The sequence below is a fragment of the Malania oleifera genome, chromosome 12 (genome assembly GCF_029873635.1).
Source record: "Malania oleifera isolate guangnan ecotype guangnan chromosome 12, ASM2987363v1, whole genome shotgun sequence".
Classification (NCBI taxonomy): Eukaryota; Viridiplantae; Streptophyta; class Magnoliopsida; order Santalales; family Ximeniaceae; genus Malania; species Malania oleifera.
The window spans coordinates 46,432,806-46,452,965 of NC_080428.1; the positions used below are offsets into that span (position 1 = coordinate 46,432,806).

At 34.6% G+C, this 20,160-nt stretch overlaps 1 protein-coding gene across 2 annotated transcripts in view; it reads right to left on the reverse strand.

Annotated features, from left to right (window-relative positions):
* Positions 1–13,840, reverse strand: part of LOC131144937 (protein STICHEL-like 3) — a 29,753-nt gene extending 15,913 nt beyond the window's left edge. Inside the window, exons 1-2 of one of the 2 annotated variants that reach the window (XM_058093904.1) lie at positions 13,538–13,840; positions 10,766–13,397 (exon numbers count right to left, since the gene is read on the reverse strand). In XM_058093904.1, the coding sequence (XP_057949887.1) occupies positions 10,766–12,811 (2,046 nt within the window). In that variant the 5' untranslated portion in view covers positions 12,812–13,397; positions 13,538–13,840. Of the gene's footprint in view, positions 1–10,765 lie in introns of both variants that reach the window. The other variant, XM_058093903.1, reaches the window with a different exon arrangement.
* Positions 13,841–20,160: the final 6,320 nt, after the last annotated feature.

Consider the following 20,160-nt stretch of genomic DNA (forward strand, 5'->3'; position numbering starts at 1 on the left):
CTAATTGACCTGGTTAAGGTTGAGGTCAGCCCTGTGTTAATTTGACCTGGTTGTAAATGGTGTCGCTCCACCCTTAAGTGAGCTATTAGTGGAATCCTCTAACTTGCGAGCTTGAGGCGGGGACGTAGGCACAGTTGGCCGAACCCCGATAATATATCGTGTGTTTGTTTACATTTCCGCACCTTACATTTACCGCACATGTATGTTATGGGTGAATGATGCGTATAACTTAATCTCCATATTATATTTATCTACGCATTTGGAAATTGCATAGACAGGCCCTAGGTTGTGCATATACTGTTGTTGAATACATTAACCTAGGAGAAAAAGTTTAAAATTCTAATTCACCCCCCCTCTTGGGAATACACCAATCCTAACAGGGTGCAAATCAAGAATCATTTTAACTAGAGACATTTGAAAACATCACAATGGAAATGAATCCAAATGACATCGAGCAGTTCTATTTTAGCTTAGATGCTGCAAAAAAATTAATAAATGAATAAATAACAAATAACAAATAAATAAATAAATAATTGAGTTTAAACTCAGAAAAGCATCAACCTATGTAAAGTATCTGTTCAGACAAAAATTACAGAAAAACCACCACTGCTGATAGTGTTAGATTTGAGCTAATTTTTCCATCCAATGAAGTAAATTAATAATCAAAGAAGCTCAAACCCCAAATGTTACTAGCATCCTCTTCCCAAAATTCAAGAAATAGCATTTTACCTGAGCACCATGGTTATTACACAATTGAAAAACAGGGACAAGGAAATTCAAACCCAATCATAAGCTGTCTCAATCTAGAATAATGCTAATCATTCAATGCCCACAAAATAGGACAGAATCAAAACTCCCTCTCTCCCGCATAGTTCTCAATCGAAAAACCAAAGTTAAGATATTGTCATTAATGGATCGCTATAATGAAATTCCATTTTTAAAACTGCCTTTCTATTATTTGATGAAAATAAGGGGAAAAGAATTTTTGTTGTTTTTGTTAAAGCTTGATATACATTGTTGGCACAACCTAACAGCTTACGGCAGACAAAAGTTACAGAAAAACCACCACAGCTGATAGTGTTAGATTTGAGCTAATTTTTCCATCCAATGAAGTAAATTAATAATCAAAGAAGCCCAAACCCAAAACGTTACCAGCATCCTCTTCCCAAAATTCAAGAAATGGCATTTACCTGAGCACCATGGTTATTGCACAAGGAAATTCAAACCCAATCATAAGCTATCTCAATCTAGAATAATGCTAATCATTCAATGCCCACAAAATAGGACAGAGAATCAAAACTCCCTCTCTCCCGCATAGTTCTCAATGGAAAAACCAAAGTTAAGATATTGTAATTAACGCATTAATGGATCGCTATAATGATTTCCTTTTTTTCAAAACTGCCTTTCTATTAGTTGATGAAAATAAGGGGAAAATAACTTTTGTTGTTTTTGTTAAAACTTGATATACATTCCTGGCACAACCTAACAGCTTACGCTTCTAGGTAAAGTGGTATCTAACATGGTATCAAAGCTGGTTACCAGTACGTCCTAGGCTATAGTCTCATCACTTGTGTTTATTGTATGGTGTTAAAAGGTATTGTATTCCCTGTAATGGGTGTTATTTATCATGTGTTTATCTCTTTACATGTTACCAGGCTGCACGTGTGAGGGAGTGTTGAGAGTTTGATATACATTAATGGCCCACAACCTAATAGCTTAAGCTTTGGGGTACAGGGGTAATCTAACATTTTTTTTAAAAAATTTTTGATAAACAAAGAATTATATTAAAGGAAGAGAGAAGGATTACAATCAAAAAAACAGAAAAAGAAAAAAGAAAAAACAGGGAGGGCAAGATATCCTCCCTTTACAATGAGAAAACAGCAAAACAAGAGGTAAATACGAAAGGTAGAAATACAGCAATTGAAGACAGCAGAGCCAGCCAATCTGCTGCATGTCTTCCAAAGAAGCAAGCTGGCAGAATCCATTAGCCAAACACCAAAGAGACACCAAGAAAAACACTGCCCAAGCCTCCAAAGCATATTACTGGAAGTGGTAACCCCTTCAAAAAATCTGGCATTTCTTTCCAAATAATACCCAGAACAGTACAACCCATGGAACTTTCCTATCCTTTCTCTTACCAAAACTTCCAAACATAGTACAAAATGATCCAAAGATGCCAGGCAAACCCAACTTTCGCCAAATATCACAAATAAATTATTCCAAAGTCCCTAGGAGAAGGGACAATGTAGAAACAAGTGAAAGCAGGTTTCCCCATTCCTGTAGCAGAGAACAAAATATCAAGAGACAGCGCCTTGTTGGGTCTTTGGTTCTGAAGTAGATAATTAGTATTGATGCTTTTAAGAAGGGCAGTCCAGGAAAAGGCCTTTATCTTTGTAGGAGCTTTAGCTTTCCGAACAAGAGAATAAAAGCCAAAGGATCTGACATTGGGGTCACAGGTCAAATGAGAGATAAAAGATTTGCACGAGAAATCTCAGAAGAATCAAAATTCCAAACATGTTTATTTCTCCCTAACTGAACATGAAAAGAATCCAGCATAATAGTCAAAGAAGCAACCTAATTAGTTTCTATCTCATTGAGATTCCTCCCAAAGTGGAAAACCCACGAAAGCCCCTCTATTGCAAAATGAGAAAGGCTGCAATAGGAGACTCATGAAAATTAGAAAGATGAAATAAACAAGGGAAACCAATAGCCAAGGGCACATTCCCAATCCAACTTTCCTCCCAGAAACAGATTCTCTCCCCAATACCCACAAGATAACTAATATTAGGGAAGAAAGACTGATAGATTTGAGACACAAATTTCCAATGACTCGAATAAGTGATATTAATTCCTGCAATAGCATCCAACCAATTTTGTGAAAAAACAAATTTACTACGAATAACCTTGTTCCAAAAGAGTTAGGTTCTGAGGGAAAACACGATAACCACCTCCCCACCAGCACATGCTTTTAGACACTAAATTACCTATAACCAGGCCTCTCTCCCCTTTAGAACTATTCACAATGTTCCAACCTACTAGATGGTCCTCTTCAGCTCACCATTGCCCTACCACAGGAAATCCCTCATCAACTTCTCTAATCTACAGGAAACTCTCAAAGAAATTCTGAAAAGTGATAAATAACACGAGGCAATAGAAGAGAGACAAGTATGAATGAGTAATGCGACCCTCTAAAGTGGAAAACGCTCTTTTCCACCTATCCAACCTCCTATAAATTCTCTCAAAAACCAGGTCCCAAAACGAATCAGCTGCAGGTTTAACCCTTAAAGGAACCCCTACATAGGTAATAGGCCAGCTCAAAAACATCCAACCAGCTAACCTAGCAAAGGGACTCAGATCCAAGCCTAATCCAACCAGGGCACACTTAGAGAAATTAATTCTTAATCCCCACACCTTTTCAAAAAACTGTAGAATAGTTAGCACATTAGAGAAGTTGTTCCTATTCTCCAAAAGAAAATGAATAGCATCATTCCCAAACTAGAGGTGAGAAACAGGCAAGCCCTCATTGTCCACCTCAATCCCTTCCACAAACCTATATCAACCCCTCTATCAATCAATCTACTGAAAGCATCTGCCACAATAGTGAAAAGGAAGGGGGATAGGGCATCACCCTGCCTCAGACCCCTAGAAGCTCAAGACCAAGACAGCATCATGGAGTCCCCATTAACTAATAAGACAGAAAAGATCAAAGAAAAGAGAGACCCAAAAATGCACTTCCTCCATTTTCCTCCAAAGCCTTTTCTATCCTTCACTCTATCACAGTAAAACTCCAACGAACCAATAATAAGCTTTCTCAAAGTTGATTTTCAAAAACCAAGCCTCTCTTCCTTTCTTTTTTTTTTTCTAAAAGCATCCTCACACCTCATTAGGGTATCACCCTGCCTTAGACCCCTAGAAGCTCGAGACCAAGACAGCATCATGGAGTCCCTGTTAACTAATAAGACAGAAAAGATCGCAGAAGAGAGACACCCAAAAACCCACTTCCTCCATCATCCTCCAAAGCCTTTTCTATCCTTCACTCTATCAAAGTAAAACTCCAACTGACCAATAATAAGCTTTCTCAAAGTTGATTTTCAAAAACCAAGTCTCTCTTCTCTTTTTCTTTTTCTTTTTTGTCTAAAAGCATCCTCACACCTCATTAACCACCAGCGCAGCACCAAAGGTTTGTCTTTCATCTATAAAAGCAATCTGATTACGAGAGACAGTATCCACCAAGACCATTGCTAATCTCTCAAATAAGACTTCAATTCAAATCTTAACACTAGTAACCAAACTAATAGGTCTAAAGTATTAACTCTAGTAGCACCATCTTTTTTAAAGACCATGGTAATGAATGTGGAACTAAGACTTCTACCAACCACCTTATTGTCAAAACACTCATGAAAGACTCTAAAAATCACCCTTCAAAAAAACCCAACAATCTTGAAAGAAGGCCATCATAAACTCATGAAAGACTCTAAAAAGGTCACCCTTCAAAAGGTCCCAAAACTCTCCCTATCCATTTCAAACACAGAACCTCTAATCTCTTCCTCCTCAAAAAGCCTCTCAAGCCAATCTGCTTTGTCCCTCAAGATTGGGGGCACCAATCCAACCTCTCAATCATAGCTCTTCCTACACCCTCCTCAGAAAACAAGTTTCAGTAGAAGTTTGTAACCAGACCCACAATATGATCCTTATCCCTAGTTACCAAACCCCTATATCCTAGTGTTTTTTAATAAAATTCATTTTCCTCTTGCCACTTGCTACCCTATGAAATATTCCCGTATTACAATCCCCGTCCTAAACCCACTTCAACCTCAATTTCTGCCTCCAACTCATATCTTCCCTCAATAGAAGTTGCTCAAAATCATTATTCAACTGAATTTATTCCACTAACATCTTCTTCTGAAAGGTGCCCCACTTCGTAAGACCATCTAACATAACAATCCTGAAGAATGCCTTTTTTCCTAGACCCAACATCCCCAAAAACTTTCACATTCTAAGTTCCAAGTTTATCTTTCGAGAATTTGAATCTCATTAAACAAAAATCCTCCCAATTTGCACATTGCACTCCTCCCACCATTCTCTAACCAACCTCCGAAATCTAGGTGGTAAACCACATACTCTCAAATCTAAATACAAGTTGGCCCTTATTTCAGAGGATTAGCTCTAGGGCCCAACTCTTGAGTCAAACAGGGAAAAGCATCCCCTCACTCTATACTGAAAAAGAAATCTGTCAGTTCTAATAGAAACAAGCCAAGCAACATCGGCAAACTAGGTAATGTCCCCATTTGAAAGAGGAAGATCACGTAAATCACGCTCCCTGATAAAATTACCAATCCCCTCATACTAGAAGTAATTCTAGATCCTTCCATCTTCTCATTAGTGGATCTGATTACATTAAAATTGCCACCAAGCACCAGTTGGGAGAGCATAAACCATAGAAAATTGAGGTTAGCTCATCCCAGACACCCCCGCCCCCCAATGCATACCATAAACAGAGATGACCTACCACTGCCCCTTACTCTTGACATACAAAAGAATAAAAATGGAGAAGGAACCCAGCAAGATATCAATTTTGCAAGCAACTCTAGTATCCCAAACAACCATTATACACCCTGAACATCCAGTAGAAGGTGGGAACTCCCAATCAATTTGATACCAAACTGCAAAACGATTGAACCATGATTGCTTATATGCTCACATATTATTAAACATACATTTAGAATCCCCAAATCTATGTACCAAGCATGAAATATATTAACACATAAATACTGACTATGCGCATAAAAACATAACTGTGTACAGGCATGTGCACACCTATAAAAACAGCACAACAATGTGCATAAATGCATACATGTTTGGGAACTCACTAGCATTAAATAACACCATAAAATCCATTTATGTAATATTGTAATTAATTACAACAAAATATCAATTTACATTGTCTATAGTCATTTTTATTGACTCTATGTAAGCATAAAATAACTGTTGGACTTGATCTTTCAGTATTTAAATATAAACATAAATATAATAAATTTGCAACAGTACATAAAAATGGAAAGAGTAAGTATCAAATTTTCTTCTTCTGTCAAAATAATTTTATTTCGTAAACTTAATTTTAATCACGTAGAGTCGAGTAAGTGTATTTAAATACATTTTCATATGCAATGTGTATCTATTTCTGTTTATATGGGTAGTATGCCATCCTATATCTGAAAGTTATCAAGATGAAGGCATTGAATCTCATCAAATTAACTCAAAAATCAATTGAATAATGTAAACTCCACCAATGCTTCAAGCTTACTAAGCATTGGGCTGGAAAACAAGATATTTAAAAATAAAGTACAATATTTACCTTGACAAATTGCTACCATACCTAGCAGCTCCAATAGAAATAAAATAATTGCCCAAAAATATCTCAATAAGTACTTCTAAGACAGTATCACGTTATTTTAATTATCTGTAGAATTGTGATAATATGGTGATGTGTACTGAGTTAGCCTTTTGATAAACGTTCAAGGCAGTGCTCAAGCTTTTGTAGTGTCATGGCAAGCTAGAATTGAAGGATTGCAAAAAAGAGGTCTAGGAATTTACATCATTTCACTTTAAAATATTCTGTGCATAGGAAATTAGACTTTTGAGTTTTGATGCATCTACATGCCGCTCCTATTGTAAAATTTCCATGTCTGAAAATGAAGTCTTTATTTAACGTGGTAGCACCACACCATAACTCATCAGATAAGCTATGGTCATCTGGAAACCATTTAACTTTTTGTCAATGCAGTGAACGACAACTAAGCCCCCACTTGGAACCACTTTAAAAAAAAATGTCCTTAATGCAAAGATTATTCAAAATAAGTATTTGTACGAAAATGTACTATTTGACTTGCAAAAAAAGTATTTATTGCCAAAAAGTGCTTTTTTCAAAACTACTTCTTTGGAACAAAAATAAGCACTTATTGAGAAGTAAGCATGCTGCTTATAAGTAACTAATGTTCACAGATGGTGGCAGACTTGTATATTTAAACTGATGGGCATGATAGTCATTTTATTAATTAAGAAATAATGACAAATTATAAAAAGAAATATTACTAAACTATTAGCCTAATAATATTATATACATAAATTAATAATTTTATTTTTAATTAGAAAATAATAATCATATACTGTTTTATAGTATAAAGTATTTAAAATATCAATTAAAAATTCTAAATTAACATAAATATAAATTAATATTTTAATTATAAAAACATTTCAAATTAATTAGAAATTTTTAATTAAAATTTTAATTTTTGATAACTAGAAATATTAAAAATTCAATTAAAAATGATAATTAACATAAATATTAACTGATTTTTTAATTAGAAAATGGTAAAAATGTTAATTACAAATATTGATTAGAAAATTTTATTTAACGAGTCAATTAATTTTTCAATTGGATAATATTTGAAATGTTTATTAAAAGTCTTAGTTAAAATTTTTGATTAATTTTAAATAAGACTATATTAAAAATGTCTGTTAAAAATGTTAATTGACATGAATATTACTTATTTTGTTAATTAGAAAACATCAAAAATGTTAATTATAAATATTAATTAGAAAATATTATTTAAAAATGTTAACATAATTTAATAATTATACTATTTTGTTATATATTATAATATATTAATTATATGTTGAAATGTAATAATATTATTTGCATAATAATAGTATACATTCACACAATACATATAATAAAAGTGATTATCCAAACACCACATATTTTATGAGTACGTATAATCAGCACTTCTAATAAACACTATCAAATAGTATTTATGCCTTTCAATACTTTTCCAATTCAATACTAATCATTAGTGCTTATCAAATTTAGTACTTTTTTCCATAAGTGATTCCAAACAACCCCTGAATTATTTAGCATTGAAATGTAGGCGCTTCATGCAGGATTATGCTCACAATAAATGGATGAAGAACACATCCTTTTCTTTCTAAATAGAAAAAACAAGCATTATTAATACTAGCAAAGAGAAACAGTGGTAGGACACATTCTCCATATGGGTTTGGTAACATCATATTTTTATTTAATGTCTATGTAAAACTAAAAATAATTAAAATGGCCTAAACCATTCATCAATCCAGCATCATGCCTTCAGCCGACAAATTCTCAACTTTCTTATTAGCTTTCCAGCAGATATAATAAGAGGAAGAAGAAATTTGGGCCTATGCTAATTTTATTCAAGTGCTTTAAGCAATCACTTGATATCCCTGCAGTCATCCAGAAAAATAGAGACGGTCAAGATCTGAAATTCATGCCGACACTTTTTATGGGCAGATGCTACTCTTCAAACTCCATATACACATTATGCAGCATGCAAGCAATAGCCATTCTACTTTTCCAATGTAATTGTATTTTCATTTTTTTCTGTATTTAGGGTATTTTTAGTTGAGATCATATCTTTATTATTGTAGGACATTTTTACTTAAGAAATTAGCCCTTCAGTTTATTTAGGTTATTAAATTTATTTTTTAAATTTAGAAAATTAATATTTAGTTTATTTAGGTTTCTAAAATTAGTTCACTTATCCCCAAGCACTGTGGCCTCCAATGTACTAGTTTTATTGATAATTGAATTACAGCTATTGTGTTGGACAGTAGGCCTACATTATGTGGTATCATGGCAGACTTTGGGCACAACTGTTCTAACTTATAACAATATTCACAATTTTAGGACCAGTTTGGTATCGTTGCTCTTTTCTGTTTTTTTTCTGTTTTCTGTTTCTATTTCTGTACAGTGAAGAAACAGATTATAAAAATGCGTTTGTTTACGCTGTCAGTTTTCTGTTTCTATCGTTGGTTTTCAGCTATTTGTGAAAAAAACTGAAAACCAGATTTTATGGTTTTCAGTTGGTTTGGCAACCTGTTGCCAGAATATTCCAATATCCAAAATTAACTTTTTTGAATTCAATAAATCATTTTATGCATATTTTTTAATTAAAATAAAAATAAAATGATCATATCAGTTTAATATAATGAAAATAAACACGTTCATAAAATTACAGAAAAATTAAAAACAAATAAAATAAACTGTTTACAAAATATTTTTACTATTTTCAATTATCATGCACAATAAGATTATTCTTGTAAAGTGAATCTTGAAATATAATAGTTAAGTCAAATTATTATAATAATTTTTAATTTTATCATAGTATTTTTAATTTATACTATTTTATACTTTTATTATTTTAATCATATTTTTTAAATTATTATATGATTCAAGGACAAAAATGAGCATTTGTTTAACCAAATTTTTAATTTTTTTTAGTTTTATAAATATTAACCAAACAGATTACTAGTTTTCGATTTTTAGTTTTTTTTTTTTTTTTTTTAAATTTTTGTTTCTGGATAGATCAAGCAGCTGTCTATAGTTTGACAGGGTTGTCTAGAAGTTTTAACTCATGAGCATGACATTCTTAGGAATGCTAAAAGATCCCACAAACCAAACAGCCCCTAATAGATTTTGTCACACAAAGGCCTTCTTAGCTTTTTAGTTTTTTTCACATTGTTTTAGGAAAATAAAGATAAACTCTTCTGTGAGGACAGGCCTTACCCAATGGTAAGCCCGGTATGCTCAAACCAGGAAGGTTACAGAATTCATGTCTGGAAAAAACTCCTCTTTAAAATTGTTAAGGTAAGGCTGCATAGATCAAGCCCTCCCCAGATGCCCAATAGCTCAGCGCACTAGGTGTTGCATTTAAAGGAAACCCCCTTTTGTACAAGTGCTGATGGGTAACAAACAAATGTTGATACAGGTGTTGTGTAAACATGCAATTTCAGCAAATCAATATCAATCGGATAAAATGTTCTCCATATAAAGATAATAAAGTCTGTAGGTACTCACATTATGACGCAATTAAGCACTCAAGTTTGCATTTATATACTTAGATGCTCTTTATCTATCACTAAATTATACACGGTTGTCTGTGATTCTTGATTCATACAATTATGTGATTTAGTTAGATTCACTAGCCTATCAATTCAAATCTAGTAAGCAAAAATTGAATATGATTCATATGATTCTCGATTCTAATCTTAAAATCCAAGAATTGCCATAAGTGGTTACGCTTGACCTAAATCCAACAAATCCAGTTGATTCCAATCAAATCTCTTCCACTGGCCATTAGGATTAAAAGAAACAAAATCCACTAATGTTTATCACTCTTTTGAAGTAAGTTTAGAGTCCTATCTGTTTTTTTCTTGGAAAAGTTAGCGAACCCTGTAAGATCTTCATCTGTTTTGACTCTCCTCAACAATAGTTTATTTGGTAGCTAGAAGCATTTGAATTTGAAGACTTTTTTGTATTATACAGGCAAGTTGTTTTTACTTTCTCATATCCTAATAAAGAGCATATATTTCATGTATACACAAATATGTTTGCATGTACGTCTATTAGGTCACATGACCATTCAATATCCATCAATACATTTCCTTTTATATTTATTTTTTGTTTGTTTTACATGCATGCAAGTAATTTTAGAATTTGTGCAAATCTCACTACTCATTTCGATTTTCAATCCACAAATGATTTCGATTCTTGATTCCAGTCTCAATTTGAAAAATATGATAACATATGTCAATAAATATAATTTTTTCTTTAAAAAAAAGAACACTTTAATAATGCCTTCACAAATCTTTATATATAAAGAAGTCATGTGGCAATAAATTTTAATGACATCCTAATTTCTAGGTAGCGAAATGATAAAGAACTTACTAGCTCCTGAACCAGAGGAACAGTGATTCTCTGCCCAAGTAAGCTCAGCTGCTCAAGAGTCATCTCAGCGTCCCTTAAAGATCCATCAGATCGTGATGCAATTAGCTTTAGAGCATCCTTATCAATTTCTAGATCTTCTTTGGCAGAAATCCACTGCATAGTATAAATAATATCTGCATCCTTCAATTTTGGAAAAAAGAATTTCTGGCACCTGGATATGATTATATGAGGCAAAAGATCAAGACTTGAACTGACAAGAATAAAAACCAGGCGTCTAGGCGCTCGATCAATGACCTTGGATATAGCATTCCAGCAGTCAGGGGACAAAGTATCACAATCATCAAATATAAACACTCTGTACTGTGATGGTATCTGGGAAACAATCATATTGTCAAGAAGATTGATAATGCTCTCAAAATCAAAATTACTGACTGGACCAACTTCCCTTATATTTCGACTCTTACCCATATTGTGTGCTATGCAAGAATTACAAAAGCCACAAGGTTTGGGATGTTCGAAGGACTGGCAATTTAGAGCTCTAGCAAAAATACGTGCGCAAGAGGTTTTTCCAGTCCCATGAGGACCATAAAACACATATAATAATCCAACCTTCCGTTTAGCCACGGCATTTGCAAGTGCTTGTGCTACCAAATTCTGCCCCACCAGATCTCTAAAGGTTCTTGGCATGTACTTCTGAGTTAGATTTTGGTGTCTACTGCACCGTTGTCCTCTAAACTTGAATTTCCGACCAGATCTAGCTTCAGAAGCAAGGTCAGAATCTATATCATGTTTTAGTAAGTGATCAGAAAAAATACCTAGCTCCCCAGAGTAGTCACGCGCCCAAGCAGCATTATCAGAGCTGGCCTGAGATCCAGATGCTTCAACCAGCAAAGGGAGTGCCTCTGCATCAAATTTAGCAGATGAACTTGAGTGATCTGGTGCCACAGGCATATCAGAAACATCGTTCCCTCGGGGAACCAAACCTCTTTTCCTTGACCTCGAGTCAGACAAGCCACAAGAGAAACTTCTTCCAGCCATGTCAAGTATTGTCTTGCTTCTATGATGAATTCTTGACCAATTCCAAGGAATACCACAGCCATTTCTAGGAGCCCTAGTGACATTTGGCTCTCCATACTCTTCCTCCCCCTCTTCCAAGTGACACTGGTGGCGTGCTGAACCTTGAGCCAATGAATTAGAGGCTACAGACAGTTCGCTTTGAGCTCTGGAAGCCCGAGTTCTTCTTGCACCTCGCAACCTGCGCTTTTTCGCCCTGTCCAATCCACCACAGTAGCCACGAATGCTAGCCTCTGGCTCCTCCCTGGTTTTCTCCGCTGTCATGCGCCGCCCATGAAGATGAATGTGTGATGATGCTATACCATCACTGTCCAAGGGAATTTCATTCAACTGCTCAGATAGGGTCTTAAGATGAACAGCTTGTCTATGCTTCCCCCTCTGTTTACTCCTTTTGTCTATTGGTTCAGAGTTCCCTGAAACACCATCATGGACCAATTCATTACTTTCCTGGTCTTGAGAATGCTCTTCACTGTCACCCAAAGGATTACTCCTCATATTCTTCCGACTAGATCCTTCTCTGTTAATTTCTCTACCATCCCGAACTCCACTCTTGCTGCTTCGGTCACTGAATGCCAACACCCCATTTGTCTCACCAGGCGCAACTTTTGATGAAGCTAAAATTGCTATAGGAAGTGAGCTTCCAGACAACCTTCTTCCATCCCTTGGCAACTCAATACCTAGGGACCTTCTTCCCTCGCGAACCACAGAATCCTCTTCAACTTGCTTGGAAAGTAAGTCAAGAACAGATGGCGAGTGCCACGAGGGAGGACTAGTAGAAGGATCCCTCAGAGATCGCGATCTCTGAAGGACAATGAGATCCCTCATGAGGGACTTGTCAGCTAATATGGGGCTGTGCCGATGCATATGATTCTTCAAGTGAATGCAGTTCGTCAAATGAATGTGGTTGCGTAGATGATCGCTAATATCACCATTTGCCTCCTTGAGAATCCTATCTCGAACAGCTCTGGTCATGATCAAAACATAAATGCGTCCACTAGAGAAAAATGATGCGTAGTAAGGAAAGATATAAAAAGATATTTCATTTTCCACCCTCGCAAACGCCCCAGATCTTTTTAATTATGGCATTCGGGAGCAATCAAACCATCAAAACCCGCCACAGAGTTTCAACTCATGGTGTGCCCAAGCCAACAGGAATGCCTAAAATCCAGCAATCAAAGCTCCTCCCGTCATGAACAAATCAAACATTAGCATACACAACCAGCCCCCATATCCAACGAACACATAAAGTTCCAGAATTCTCAAAAGAACTCAGTTGTTACTGTAGGATATGGGCAGACCTAGTAGTAACAGAACAAGTAAAACTTAGCAATGACACAAAGTCGTCAAATCAAACAACAAAAACCGAGCATTGAGGCACCAAACTCAAATGCTACACCCCAAAGGATACCAAAACGCCATCTGAACTTCAATGCACTGCAAGTTACACACACCTTCCAGCTCAAACCCGCACCTGCACCAACTTCACGTACCCAATACCGAAAAGAGCCGTCCTTGCGAATCTCTGCAGCAATCAAAGTCCCTTTCCTTCCCCGAAACCCTAGAAGACCACGCTTTTTGACAAAATTTGCAGAGAGCAAAGAAAGTGGAGACCGAAAGAACACGAATTCAAAGAAGACGCGAAAGAGGGAAGAAGACAGAAGCAAAGAAAAAAAGCGAGAAGAGGAACACTCCGTTCACCTGAATCCAAAGCATGTGACCCGTTTCAACCATTATGTCCCTCAGATCTCTCCCCAACCTTTCACATGAAACTTCACGAGTCCTTTCTTTCGCGAAAACGATGGCAAGAACCACCGACAGACACAGAGAGCAGTAGAGCGAGAAAGCAGAGGGCTTAGTACAGTGCAGAGTGTAGAACAGAGTAGAACAGAGAGAGAGAGAGAGAGAGAGAGAGGGGTGTTGGTCTGAGTGGGATTTGTTTTTCTAACAGAGGCAGCTTTGAAAGAGGAAGAAGACAGAAGGGGGCAAGCAAGCGGTGTGGCCGTTTGTACTGAGCTTGGCAGTTTGCATTATATACTTTCCTTTTTTTAATTTGAAAATAGATGAAATTTGAAATTTATTATTTAGTTAAAAAGGGGGGGGAATGAGAAATACATCATTTTATTATTTGTGAAGAATTGAAAAATTAATTTTATGCTTATTTTAGTTTTTAAAAAGAATTAAAATGTGACTACCATTTTTGGGCTTTCGGTCATTTGTATATGAAAGTTTGAAAATACATTTTTATTATTTACAATACTCAATAGTTGGTTAAATTTATTTTTTTTTTGGTGCATTGTGACACGATAATGTGTGATACTTAGTGAAAGTGTTAATGAAATTTTAATTTAATTGCATTTATAAAATAAAAATTATATATGGTAATGTCATTTCTAAATTATCTTTATAGTGTTTCTTTAGTTAATTTACTAAAAATTAAAAAAAGAAATAAGTACATTTCAAGCAAAATTTATTCTCTTTTTTTTATTACATAATAATCTCAGTCACCAACAAGTCTTTCGGACCCCCTAGTGCGGTACCAAACCTACGGATCAGCATCCTCCACCCCCGAATCTCGCTGATTAGGATAAAGTTCAAATGCGAACATGGCTTCCATGCATTAATTGGACGTTCGTAAGCTTTGGCAACAAATATATTTCATTAATATTATCCAATTTTGGGTTAATATGTTTCTTCATTTGTATTAATTGAATTGTGGGTTTTGAAAAAGTCATTTAAAACTTTTCATTGTATACATGTTGGAGTTAATATATTTCCTTAATTAGTTGAATTTTTGTGCTGTAAAATAGTGAAAACAAAAAATTCGTATTTATTTAAAAAAATTAACAAATTAGTTCTTAAAATTTTTTTTAACCCTTAATTAGTTATTTTAACTAATATTTAATTAATTATTTAGATGAGTTAAATTACTTTCTCTAACCCTTATTGATCTCCCCTGAGGAATGTTTATTTGATGCAATTGGCCTTCTTTTTGTGCCATAAAGAATGAAAATATTAAATTTGTTTCATCCCATAATATTGATTTTTATAAAATGAAAAAAGGGCAAAATATTTCCTTAATTTTCTCTAATCCTTAATTAATAAATTTAACCAATATTTAATTAAATTATTTTAAATGCGTTAAATTATTTTCTCTAATCCCTAATTAATAATTTTAACTGATATTTAATTAAATTATTTTAAATGAGTTAAATTATTTTCTTTAATCCTCCTTAATGCAAGAGGAGTGTTTGTTCGTGTGGCGCCCCGATTTTCGTACCAATTTTTTTATAAAAAAAAATAATATTAATCAATCATATATTGGCCACGTCAACAACTTTGATACCATACACATAACCCGACCCGCATTGGGTACCGGATAAAAGGGCATTTCACATATACAACCTAACAGCGAAAGATATAATGTACATACCATTCACAATACAATATCCAGAATATCAATATACATACACACTCATTCTATCGTACCCAAAAACAACACAACCCTAGGGGAATTACACCTCCCTAGTCCAAAAACTTACCCTATATATCAGTATCTCAGCTCCTTTTGTAACGACCTGCTTATCTTATCATAAAATAAAACATAATAAATAAAATAGTCAACTCGAACCCGTGGGTAACGGGGACTCCTGTCATACACAACGGAATTTAGGCAGCAGTAAATGTAAATCATCATTCTCATAACCACAAAATATATAATACGAGAGTTAACTATATTCCAAAACACTGTATTTATATACAATCTCCAAAAAATACGAAAATATCACTAGGATCCCACATCAAAATCTCCTGACCCTAGTTCAAACTTACCCTCCTAATGGGGTAGCACAACTGACTTAACGACGGCCTCGACCCACCGGTCCTTCTGGGTTTCCTGAAAATTAATTAAGTTCGGGGGTGAGACACTTCTCAGTAAGAGAAAATAACATAAATACAATTGTGTGGCAACATGAATATTTGATGCAACTATACATATACAATACATTTCATATAACCGAAAACATTTATCATATCTTACTGAATAATCATATACTTTCGTATTTTCTAATAAATCATACAGTTCATAAAATGTCTGATATAACTGATAATACTGAAAATTCACTCAAGATGTATAGCTAGCTGATGCATGTATTACCCCCCATGACGGGTTGTGCAACCCGAAGGCGGGACCCGACAATGGCTGGTCGACCACTGCTGAGTCAAAAATGTCTAGAAGTACGATGGGTCCGCCACACCCTAGTCCAGACTGTCAGGTGGACGTCTACAACTCTACACTGAAAGTCACATCGACTATCCATCTCCCACCCTCTTGTGGGGTGGTTAGCATAAGTCTAAACATAGATATCTGATTTGTATAGCAACGGTACCGTGCTCCTATAACTAAACTGAACTATCATCCGAGTTTTGATTATACATAATATATGATAATATACAATTTAATGTAAATAGATTGATAGCATGTTCTATAATAATGTAAAAACATATGGCCTTGCGCCGTTTACTTTCATATATGTGGCATTGTGTCAAAATCTTACATACAGCCTTGCGCCTAAATCATATATCATACACGGTCTTGCACCGACTATCAATCACAGCCTTGCACAGAATATTTCATAGATATCGTTTGAAATAAATAATTCATTTATCATGTATTTTGAAACCATAATGTACTGCATTATCTCATAATATGTAAAAACATGCTTTATTCGTAAAATTTCTATAACATAATACTTTTCAGGTAAAATAATACTCATGCCACACAATGCTGAATAAACTATACATTTCATTCTAAAAATCATATTTCCTGACATATCATACTAATATATATACATTTCAACATAATAGCAGTATTTCCCCAAACATGCATTATTACTAATTTCTTCATATATATTATACATGCTTCTTGAACATAAATTTGCTGATAAATAATAATAGTATAATTTGCATGGAAAATAACTGTTTTAGTTTATTCCCTTACCTAATACTGCAAAGAAACCCCCTAAAAATACGCTCATCCTGCACCAACAGGGTTCCCTATTTAACACCCTGAATCTAACGATTTCCATAACTAAATTTCAGTATTTTTTTGTAAATAACATTTCCTCTAATTACGGTAAGACCAAATTTTACATAAAAATCCTTACTTCGACTCAGGGATCAATTTCAACTTAGTCCCACCAACGATCCGCTCCGGTAGATTTGGAGGGAACTTCCCTTGGAGCGTCGTGGTGGCCTCAGATCATCGATTTGGCGAACGACGGAGCCGAAATTGAAGAGAGAGGAGATAGAAACCATAGGGAGGAGAGAGAGAGAGAGATTTATGTTTATTTTTCTGCGTAAAATCTGAGGTTTGCACTATTTATACCATGACCTTCGTCGACGAGCCACGTCACCTCGTCGACGAGGTCAAGAAGGTTACTCGTTAACGAACTCTCCCCATCGTCGACGAAATTCATAGTCACCCAAATATTCTCTCGGTATCTTCTCGTCGATGAAATGTACCCTCGTTGACGAGCCCACAGTGCAACGTCGTCGACGAAGCCTACTGCCGCTTTATATATATTTTTCTATTTTCCTCCTTTTTATTATTTAAATACCATTATTCTTCGGGTCATTACATCCCTACTGTCTCAGAGCTCTATCACCTGGCCTATCTCTATTCCCTTAAAAGTCTAGATAATTTGGGTGAGACACATCTCAATAAGACGGAATAAATTATTTACAGTGCGTGGCAATATGAGTTTCATTATAGCATAATATCTAAACACGTCAGTGATTGTATCTTCTGAAAAAATATATCATTCTATATATATAGTCATGTAGATATACAACACAAACTTTCAAAAGCCTTTAATTTCGTTTCCAAAATCATTCGTACACAACTCATGTTTACTAGCGAAGTTCCTGAAAATAGGGAAGCTTACCCGCCCATACAACCAGCTTCCCTCTGCCCTAATATCGTTTGTATTATTACCCGAATAACTCGGGTTCGGCCACAACTATATTTATCAGGGCAGTTACCTTACTCAGTAAGCCCTTAGGCAGTGAGTTTTACTTCGCTTTAATTATTTATAATGTTAACTCACACAATTTCATTTCACATTTTCTTTCTCATTCCTATTTTCATTTCATTTTCATTTTCATTTCCTTTCCACTTTCATTTAGCTCATGAGTGTGCTTGGTAACCAATATACCCATGTCTGTAACTCATAGCTACCCTGAGAATATTCGCAACGCCATGCTTCACCCATGGTCGAGGTCTCACTTCATATTCCATGCCATGCTTCCCCCATGGTCAGGGTTGTGCGGCCCGAAAACTTGATCTAACCGCGGTTGGCCGACCCGGTTAGATCAAAGTATCATATCATATATCTTGTATCGATAGTACGACTAACTGACCTATAACCCTAATCCGGGCTCAGGGGCACAACAACTCTATTAAACAGGTTAATCGACTGTCACGAAACATGCTCCACGAGTTCGTGGGGTTGCACTAACACCACTAGCAACGGTATTGTACTCAATATCACAACTCATCATTAGGGTTTCCATATTCATCCCTTAGGGTTATCATTACCACATACCCGCAATCATTATGCGAAAATGACATTTTATCAATCATATTTTAATGATCCCATTACAGCATTTGCGCTTTACAATGTTCACATTTCCCAACATTTAATCATCTCATTGCAACTTTCGCACTTTACAATGTTCACATTTCAATATTTATATTGCAGAATTTACATTGCAATATTCTCATTTTTAATATTCACACTTCAGAATTCATTTCATAATAATACATATATATATATATATATATATATATATATCTCATTTCACATTATTCAACATTTCCCAGTGAAATGTTTCTATACTACATATTTCATCATTTTTTGAAAAATACTCTTCAATACATTTATATATCATCGTTCCAATGTTTCTCAATAAAACAATTCTCATATCAGTATATTTTAATTCATCTCTATAAAAATATTCTAATCATTTTCTATGCACATTCCATCATCTCATAATAGTATATACCATGTTTCACGAAATTCAACATTTCTCAAAAAATACCTATTAGTATTTATCACTTTTCATCACCTCTTATATTTCAAATATTAAAACACCACAATTAAATATAAGTCGTATGCCACACAATTTTATCTGATATTCATATCATAATAATTTTAGGCAAAATAACATATTCTCATTTTCACGTATTAACTAAATTAGTAATTCTAAAAAATAACTGTAATAATTTATTCCCCTCACCTGGCTTATTGAAATTCCGCTAAAACACTCAATTTCTACACCCTTCGGTGTTTGCAGCCCAAAAACCTGCAATTCACATTTACCCCAAATTTATTTAACACAACTCCTAGAATAACTTTCGTTTATCACTTCTTAGATTTTGTATACTTCAACATTAAAATTCTAAAATACTCCACTTATCCTGATTTTCTTGAACTACGCCTGCAGGAATCTCAAAATTATACTTTTGGTGTTCACTCGAATCCTGAATTCAATAACCTAAGTTCAACATTAGAATGCCTAATATTCTAACATTCCAAATCTACATTAATTAAATAATAATTAATTCCTTAATAACCCCCTTATCTAATTTTGGGGTTATACCTACGACGATCCCACGAGAAATCCACTCCGCTAGACTTGTAAAGAATCATTCCTAAATTCTCGTTGTGGTGTCTGATTGTCAATTCGGCTTAAGATTCAAGAAAAATTGAGGTAAAAGTAAGAATTTACCTTACCCTAAGGGATATGTCTACGCCGCTCCTACGACAAATCCACTCTAGTACAAATTTCGATGGTGGATAATAGAGTCCAACGGTATTTTCTGATTTTTGATCGAACGAATATCAACCGACAAATTGAGAAGAGTGGGAGAGAGAACGAAGGAGAGACGAGAGAGGGAACGTGAGATATAGAGGGGGGGTGTGCTGACTGCAGAAGCTTTAAGCTTAGGAAGCTTTATTTACATATATATTAATATTATGATATTATATTATATTTTATTAATTAATAATTATGATTTAATTATTTAATTATTTAATTTTTTTTATTTTTTTGAAATTACTTCACTAATCTTGTATAACCATTTTTGGGGTTATTACAGTTTGTTCTAAGTAGCTTCCAAAAATAGTTCATATTTGAATTGGTTCATTAAATAAATTAATTAGTCAAACATCAAAATGTTTTATGGCAACTCTGAAATTTTTTAAAATTCATGTAACAAAATCATATATAATTCTTTTGAATTAGACATGGGAACATCTCGT